The sequence below is a fragment of the Mesoplodon bidens genome, assembly GCF_964165515.1.
Source record: "Mesoplodon bidens genome assembly, chromosome: X".
Lineage (NCBI taxonomy): Eukaryota > Metazoa > Chordata > Mammalia > Artiodactyla > Ziphiidae > Mesoplodon > Mesoplodon bidens.
In genome coordinates, this window is record NC_138163.1 from 106,022,791 (window position 1) to 106,032,555 (window position 9,765).

Genomic DNA, 9,765 nt, shown 5'->3' on the forward strand with positions numbered 1-9,765 from the left:
CTTAAAGAGGATGTGCTTTCATAAGCCTGTTCCAGCCTAGAACATTCCCCTTGACATCCAAAAGCTTTTTAAAAATTGTAAAGTAGATACCAATATCTATTAGAATAGCCCAACTGTTGCCATCTCAGACACTCTATTCAATCACTCACAATCAACTACGTATTTAATTAGTACCATGCAATGTAGAGATACAGATATAAAGGACTTCCAGTTAGAGATGATGGATTGAACACATCCATTTACCTTGGCTATCTCCCAAAACTCCACTGAAATGACACTGAAAGGATTTTTTTAACCCACAATAACAATGAGAATGGAAGAGGAGACAACCGCAATGACATTTTGGGAGCTCAGAAAAAGCCAAATCCTACGGTAGCTGTGAGAAATGTCAAGAATAAAATATTTGCACACAAGCACCCCCAGAAGGCAGCTCCATGCACTCTTGGAAGTAGGGATGAAAGGGGGCTAAAATAAGGAGAATCTGGGAAAAGCTTTTTGAAAAGCACTTAGATCCCCTCCAACTTCCAGTCTCTGCCTTCTCCCCCATTCCAGCATGGGTTCAGAGATTTATCTTCCAGGGAGAGTGAAGTGAACTGGGGAACCAAAGCATAGTGAACATTGGATTCTACACTTGAAACAGGAGCTTAAACAAAGGTGCATTTATACTGCATGTGGGGACATCCATATCCCCAATCTTCTTCATCCAGAGAGAAGATTGGAAGATTCTTCTATAGGAAATCTGATTAGACCAAAGGAAAAGACCTAAAGAGATTGACCTTGGTTCCAAAACTCAACTGCCCAGCCAAATCACCCAACTTATAATCAACAACTCCCACTAAGAGCTTCCAATCAGCGTTTTTAGTGCTCCACTCTTAAACAACAAAGAGAAAATGGGTACCAGAAATTTGAGGTAAGTCTGTAGTATGCCAGATAACAGAGAAGCTTGGAGGAAACAGCAAAAAGAAGCAAACTTTTTTTAAAAAAATCATTAATATTGTCGGAAGAATTTTAAAATATTACATTTATGAAACAAGAGCAGGATGCTAGAAAAAGAATCTCTTAGGCCTCAACAGAGAGCTCCTAGATATCAACATATAAAACAAATGAAAAATGCAATAACAGGCAAGGTAAGCTGGGAGGGATCTCCCAGAAAGTAGAACAAAAAGACAAAGAGAATTAGAAAACAGAAGGGGAGACAGAGGATCTAAGAGGTCCAGCATCAAAACAGAGAGAACAGAGAAAATGAAGGGAAATTTAAAATAAAACAAAACAAAAAAACAATTCAAGAAAATTCTCCAAACGGAAGGACATGAGTTTGCAGATTGAAAGGGTGCAGAGGAAAGAGATAAAAATAAACATACGCCAAGGGGTAGTATTGTGAAATTTCAGAGCACTAGGAACAAGACAGAGATTCCAGAAGCTTTCAAAGAACAGCAGAGTTTAAGAATCATCAAAATAACATTTGATTTCTCAACAGTAAGAAGAGCAAGAGACCTGGGGAAAAGAGGAAGTGGCAGCAAAGTTCTGAGGATAAATGATTTACAAACTAGAATTCTATACTCAGCCAAACTATCAAATTAAATGCAAGAGCACAGTAAGATCTGCACACCTGCAAGGTCTCAAAAAATTAACCTCCCACGCACTCTTTTCCAGAAAGTTACTAGGAGATTTCCTCCACCAAAATGGATGAACGACCAAGAAAGAGGAAGACTGGACAACTAGAAAACCAAGGATACAACATAAAAGGAGACAGGATTCCCCAGGATGATGGTAAAGGGAGATTATAATGATATCAGCTGTTTCAAAGGCCCGGAGAACACTAGCCCAGATTGAAGGTCAGAATGCTCTGGGACAAATGTCTCTAAGAATAGGAAACTGATAGGATACACAAAGTGTTTCAATACACTAAGTGAAGATATGCAGTTCTTGGGGAGAATACGGGGATAATTTAGTGATAAATGAAGAAAATTAACAAGCGAAGGATAAAACAAGGCAATTTTTAACTGAAGGGAAAACAAAAAGATGGGCAAGCAATCATAATAGACACACTACATGGTTCAGCTGTGAATAGGCTTACCTAATTGCATTAATGTGATCACTGACTACTGCTCTAACCAAGATGATATATGATAATGATAAACTGATAAAAGATATATTGGGGTCTACCTAATTTAGGAAAGATGAGAGTGAGGGAGAAGGTGGTAGGAGAGCTAGATCTTGATCTTCCATAGTAGGAAGACAATATATAACATCTAATACTGAAAAGTCCAGCAGTAGTAGATTAACTACATTACTTAGAAATGAAGGTAACATGCTAAAAGCAGCAGCTAGTAAAAGTTGGTAAACATTCTACTGAAATACCTGGCATATAAGACATTCAATGAATGTTTGTTGAATTTCACCGATATGCAAAGGAATACATATAAACTTTAGTATGTGCCCAAATTCAAACACTGTAAAAACATTAGGGGCTGTTCTTTAATACTTTTTCCCCTCTATTTAACCCAAGTACCTAAACTTTCTGGATGACAAAAGAGAAGAAACATTTTGACTATTATTTCTTTCAATCTTCCCCCAAAAAAGATTAGCGATGCTTCCCAAATTTTAAAAAAATCACTAATATTTCACTATAAGAGAATTTGATAGCACTATTGATAAAGCTAACTGCCTCCCTGGATAATCAAAGAAACCAAATCCAATATACACTGGAATGAAGCAAGGATATTTCTCTTCACAGTATTATTTAGTGGATGTAGCTGTAGTGGATTTAAATCTAAGCTCAGAACACAGATGAGTGTTTAAAATACATTTAAAAATTTCTAAATCAAAACAGAATTTACCTTATCTACTGTATAGCACAGGGAACTCTACTCAATACTCTATAATGGCCTATATGGGAATAAAATCTAAAAAAGTGTGAATATATGTATACATATAACTGATTCACTTTGCTGTACACCTGAAACTAACACAACATTGTAAATCAACTATACTCCAACAAAAATTTTTTTAAAAACGGAATTTACCTTGTAAGCATCATAGTGATAGTTTTCCTGTTTGTTGTTGAAAAAACTGTATTTGTCATGGAGAGAGATTTTTGTATTAGGGTAAGATAGATATCTTTTTAATTCAAACATAGCAAATTCAATTCCAATTAAAATTTTAGGTAAATAAAATGTCCGGCAAACTAGCTGATCATAAAAATATAATAATTGAACTAACATTAGGATAAGTAAGTCTTATACAGTCCTCAACTCCACCTTTCCACACATCACTGTCAGGAACACATTTAAACCACCACAGGTAGACAGGAAATATCATTTTAAAAAGCCTCCCAACTGAGATGAGTTGAAATAAATACATGAGCCCAAGGGTAGTCAATAAAATTTCATTTATTCATTCACTCATTAAGTAAATACTTCCAGAGTAAACCTGTTATGTGCCAGGCACTGTTTGCTAGTCTTAAAGCACAGGATAACTTACTCCTAGGTGTGTTTTTTTTCCTCCTCTTTTATAAACCTGAAAATGAAACATACAAATCAAAGAGAATAAAGGAGCCATTTACCTAACATTCAGGTGATGCTATCTAACCGGAGGACAGATCGTCCCATCCATTTCAACACTATTATATAAAGAACTACCTACCTTTGTCTTCAAATAAAGAATTATGGTACACCATGGAGAATGTCTTTCTTCTTACTTGCGATTGTGTTGAGAATGCTAGGGTATGGTGGTTCCAAACAACAGTATATATTAGGAGTTTTGCATAAGACTCTCTTTTTCTACATAGGACTTACTAGTATACTATGTAAAGTTCACTAGTGCAGAAGTTGTAGGCACTGCTGACATTTTGAGCCATAAAACTCTTTCTTGTGAGGGGCTGTCCCATACCTTGTAGTATGCTTAGCCGCACCTGTGGCCTCTACCAACTAGATGCCAATAGCACCCCACTCCCAGCAGTAACTAAAAAATGTCTCCAGACACTGCCAACTATTGGGGGGGGAGGCAAGATTGTCCCCTGTTGAGAACCACTGCTTTAGAGGAACATCTCAGAGAGGGAGAGTGATTATAGATAGAAGAGGAGGCCAGATAAAACAAAGCTCTCTCTTTCATAACTGTAAGTACATCAATCTCTTGATGCTACTGGTCTACCACCATTTTAAGCTCAAATGTCTTCTAGTCCTAAATCTAAACTGAGGTAAGGGAAGAGAAGCAGTCCCATTAAAATGATTCACCGAGAACAGGAAGGAAAAAAATTCTGCCTAATCTTTCCTCCATCTTTCACTTAAAAGAACACCAAGATCATCCTCTTTGTTAATTACCTAACATAACTCCAGAAGTTTTGACAAATATTTGAGTACCTACTATGTGCCAGACAGTTCTAGGTGCCAGAGAAAGATAAATTTATCAACTGCATTTACTGAATTGTTGTCACTCTTATAGACAGTGTTTTCTTCATAGTCTTGCATTTGGTGAAGGATTCTTAAATATGACACCAAAAGCACAAGCAACAAAAGAAAAATAGGTAGACTGGACTTTATCAAAATAAAAAATGTTTGTATTTCAAAGGACACCACCAAGAAAGTGAATAAACAACACACAGAATAGGGGAAAATATTTGCAAATGATATACCTGATAAGAGACTTGAGTCAAGAATACATAAAGGACATATACAACTCAATAATAAAAAAAAAACCAAAATAAAAATTGGGCAAAGGATATGAAGAGACATTTCTTCAAGGAAGATACACAAATGACCAATAAGCACATACAAAGATACTCGACATCATTACTCATCGAGGAAATTCAAATTCAAACCACAATGAGATACCCATTAGGATGGCTAGAATTTTAAAAGTCAGATAATAACAAATGTTGGCAAGGATGTGGAGAAATCAACATACTCATACACTGCTGGCAGGAATGTAAAATGGTACAGTCACTTTGGAAAACAGTCTGGCAGTTCTTCAAATGATTCATCACAGTTACCATATGACCCAGCAATTCCACGCCTAGGTATATACTCAAGAGGAATGAAGACATGTTCACACAAAAACTTGTACATAAATGTTTGTAGCACTGTTACTCATAATAGCCAAAAGACAGAAACAACCCAAATGTCTAGCAGTGGACAAATGAATGAACAAAATGTGATATAGGCATACAGTGGAGTATTATTTGGCCATAAAAAGGAATAAACATGGATGAATTTTGAGAACGTTATGCTAAGCAAAAGTAGCCATTCACAAAAGACCACATACTATATGATTTCATTTAGATGAAATGTCCAAAAAAGGGAAATCTATAGATACAGAAAGTAGATTAGGGCTTCCCTGGTGGCGCAGGGTTAAGAATCCGCCTGCCAATGTATGGGACACAGGTTCGAGCCCTGGTCCGGGAAGATCCCATATGCCATGGAGCAACCAAGCCCGTGTGCCACAACTACTGAGCCTGCGCTCTAGAGCCCGCGAGCCACAACTACTTAAGCCCACACGCCTAGAGCTGGTGCTCCGCGATGAGAAGCCACCGCAATGAGAAGCCCGCACCCCGCAACAAAGAGTAGCCCCCGCTCGCCGCAACTAGAGAATGCCCACGTGCAGCAACAAAGACCCAACACAGCCCAAAATAAATAAATAAATAAATTTTTTTTAAAGAAGAAAGATTAGTGATTGCTTGGGGTGGTGGGGCTTATTGGGAGGACAAGGGGAATGACAGCTAAAGGGCATGGGGTTTCTTTTTCAGGTAATAAAAATGTTCTAAAATTTGACTGGGGTGATGGTTGCACAAATCTGTGAATATACTAAACCCACTGAATTGTACAATTTAAAAAGGGTGAATTATATGTTATGTGAATTATTTCTCAATAAAGCTGTTTAAAAAGAAAAACAGCATTTAAGGTACAATGGAGAACACAGTATTTGGACCAAGGTTTATTAATGAAAATGTCTTGCTTAAAATACCCTTGCATCTGGAGAGATCTCATTCTTTGGTTGTGAAGTATGAAATGATTATTAAAGGATATTTAAACTACTGAAAATGCTTTAGGTAAACACTTTAAGACTATGGAAATCTTGGAAGTAGGAAAAAATTAAAATGCAGGCATTAAGGAACTTCAGAGGACATAAAATTCTGTGCTTAAGATGTATCAGGGTGCATTAAGTAATTAGATTCATGAGGTGGGGGGAAGGTAAGCCAAGAAGAGTTAAAGAGTTCATATGAAAAGGCTTCGTCTAGAAGACTCCCTTCTTTACCAGCCTGCAGTGATGCTGAAAGATTTTTCAGGAAGCTAAAAATAATCACCCATATGATTTACTCCAGTAACAAATAGGAAGTTAAGTAAATACTAAAGGACCAAACACAAAGAGATTTAATGAAACAAACAAACAAAAATAGCTAAGCCAGTTCCGAGGAATGGCTACTGGGAAGTTTCAGCAACCAGCATGCATTATTGCTTTTTCCAAGAAAAACATAATATAGGATCTGTGCAGAGCTCACAATTCCACTGCTGAAATTTTTCAACCTGTGTTGTTTTCAGTCCAAATAAAGTCCACTTCTGTGGTTGCCTTGTGTGATATACCTGTTATTCTATCTTATCTCACTGCAGAGTTCTTGGTATGCTTGGTCTCCAGAGTCCACAATTTCCCGACCTGAAGAATCACCAATGCCAGTGACAAGGAATGTCCGCGGGGGCGGGGGCGCATTAGGGATTTTTTTTTAAATCCTTAATAAATCTCAGTTCCTGCCTTGGTCATTACAAACAGCCTGTTTCACCATCAAGCCGAATCTGGGTACCTCATAAAGCACTGTGCTCCAGTTTCAAACCAAAATTAGGGCCAATTAGGGCTAATTGGCAAAGAGAAAAACAACCAAAGGCAGGATTGGCTTTTTCTGCAGAGCCTCAGGTTTCAAAATGACTGCCTTGAAAGCTGAAATGACCCAGATTATTTGTGTCTGTGTGTGTGTGTGTGTGTGTGTGTTGGGGGGGGGACAGACATTCATTCCCCTGCAGGGTGGCTGTGGCTGGGTGTAGGAAAGGAGAACTTGGGGAGAAGGGAGTCGTCGAGATAGAAAGAGAAATAATGGGGAATGATCTTTAGGTACCACCTACTTCAAATGAATCACTGCAGTGTCAGCCCTGCACTGATTCCACGAATTGCCAAACAGGATGAGGTAAGGCACAAGCCTGGAGCACCCCCCGCACCCCACTGCCCGCCCCGCTCCTCCTCCTCCCGCGCGCAAAAGCGCGCATAGCTCCGCGAAGTGCACCACGCAGCCCCCCAAGGCTTCGTCTGAGGGGCTGACGTCATCCTTCTGCATTGAGCTTCAAGGACCGGTAGCAGCACCAGTTAGATGGGGAGCAGAGTTGAGGCGCTATTGCTGTCACCAAGCGGCTGGGGTCCTCCCCCAGGGCTCTGCGGATTGGGTTTACGCAATGACAGAAAGATAAGTGTAAGGGTGCAAGGGCGTGGGAAAAGGGTCCTAAGACCCATCTCCTGGGTCGCCGAGAAAGCGCAAACATGCCCCTGGGTTATGTAAGACCCTCTCCCCTCTGTGCGTCTCCGCGCGGCAACGGCGCCCGCCCCCCATCACTGCGTTTGGAGGCCTTTGGTCGCCCTTGCCCAGCCAGGCAGCTCAGGGCTCCCAGCGCCAGCCACTCGCAGCCCCGCGGGGTCGGGAATAACCGGGAATCTGGGATCAAACCCTGAGCTCTCGCGCCTGCTCCCAGCCGGCCACAGGTTAGCTCCAAGAGACACCGCGAACGGGCTGCTAAGGGAGGGTGGGGAGGGGTGTCCAGAGTGGAAAACAGACGAATAAACCCGCAACTTTCCCCAGAGGCTGACCCTAACCCGCGAGTTTAAAAAATAAGTCAATGCGTTAAAATATTTTGGAAAGGTCGGCAACCTGCAGTCACCGCCACCACGCAGCCCCTTACACCCTGCACCGGGCGGGGTCCAGGGTCTGAGCAGCCCCAAGCCTGCACCCCGCCATCCTGCAGCCCCAGCCCTGCGCCTGTCTCCTGAAGGAGAGGACCGAGATTTGATATTTGCTTTGGGTTTTTTCCTCCCCCTTCCCTTCCCGTAGCATCACTACACTGACCGATGGACGGCGGCCCAGCCGCCGGTCAGGCGTGGCCACTCACCCAGAAGACGAAGGAGTAGATGATGAGGAGGGTTTTGAGACAGGTTATCACAGGTTTGGTCTCCATTCTCCTCGATGCCATACTACAGAGCTCCGGCGGCGGCGGCGGCGGCGGCGGCGGCAGCGGCGTGCGGCGGGCTGGCGCGCGGGAGGGGGAAGGAGGCGGGGCGGGGCCGGGCGGGGCGGAGGCGCGTGCCTCAAGAGGCCCCGTGAGCGCGCAGACGAGACGTTGCGTGTGCGTGAGCGCGCACTCGGCAGAGCCCCCACTGAAGGAACAGGCCGGCAGAGACTGCGCATGCGTAGAAGGCCGTCCGCCTCCGCGAGCCCGCGCAGGCTCAGACCCCGAGCAGAGGAGCAGGGCAGGGCAGCCAGGAGGGAATAGGAGATCCTGGATGGAGGCCGAGTGGAAGGTCAGGGCTTTTTTGTGGCCGCCGTGGCACGTGAGTTTCTGCTTTGTACACAACGGGGCTTTACATTTGCAGGGCTGTCTGCACCTGGTTTATTGCTGTCCCCGGAAAGCAATCAGGTTTCTGCATTTGGACGCCCCACCAGGCCTTCTCAGATGAAAGTGGCCCAGTAGTCATGTCCTTGGAACAAGCAGGCCTTGTCTGTGCCAGTAACAGACTGTGACAGGTGGCCGGAGATACAGCTGGAGGGATGGTCAGGAACCCGGGAACTCAGACAGACACCCCCAATCCTTGCCAACGCGGGAGCCCCATGTTTTAGATTTCCTCACATTTTGAAATGATGAAACCGAATGACAAGAAGTTTCTGTATGAAGGTACCATTGTTCCTGCACATAAAATGTATAACAGATAACAGAAAAAAAATGTTTAAAGTCCCTGAGACTCATTTTTCCCACCCTAACAAGTACAGACCACCTCACACTAAAAGAGAACTGTTTCAAGGTCAAAAAATACAGTTCAAAAACAATTCCGAAGTTGCTCAAAAAGCTAAACATAAAGTTACCATATGACCCAGCGATTCCACTCCTAGGTATAGACCCAAAAGCAATGACAGCTTGTCCACAGAAAAGCCTGTCCATGAATGTTCATAGCACCATTTACCATAGCCAGAAAGCAGAAACAACCCCAATGACCATCAATTATGAATGGATGAACATAATATAGTACATCCATACAATGGAAAATTATTTGGCCACAAAAAGGAATGAAGTACTGGTACATGCTTTAACATGTATGAACCTTCAAAATATGCTAAGTGAAAGAAGCCAGACACAAAAGACCGCATGTTGAACGGTCCATTTATAGGCAACGTCCAGCATAGACAGATCCATAGAGACAGAAATAGATTAGTGGTTGCAGGGGGCGGCAGGAATGAGGAGTGACTGTTAGTGAGTAGGGGGTTTCTTTGGGGAGTGACAAACGTGTTCTAGAATTAGACTGTGGTGACGGTTGCACAATTTTGTGAATATACTAAAAACCACTGAATCGGACACTTTAAAAGGGTAAATTTTATGGCATGTGAATTATATCCCAATAAAAAAGTAATGTACGCTCCACCCAGATTTCCTGTGGATGGTTTGTAGAGGAACACACAGTACAGATTCTGTGGGAGATTTCACTTGATTCCTGAGAGAGTCTGCAGTCAAAACAGCAACACTA

The 9,765-nt window shown here is 42.2% G+C and overlaps 1 protein-coding gene across 1 annotated transcript in view; it reads right to left on the reverse strand.

Moving 5' to 3' along the window:
• TSPAN7 (tetraspanin 7) overlaps positions 1-8,403 on the reverse strand; it is a 152,016-nt gene extending 143,613 nt beyond the window's left edge. Inside the window, exon 1 of the mRNA XM_081222003.1 lies at positions 8,142-8,403. Within this exon, the coding sequence (XP_081078129.1) occupies positions 8,142-8,222 (81 nt within the window). The 5' untranslated portion in view covers positions 8,223-8,403. The remainder of the gene's footprint in view (positions 1-8,141) is intronic.
• Between the last annotated feature and the right edge of the window lie 1,362 nt (positions 8,404-9,765).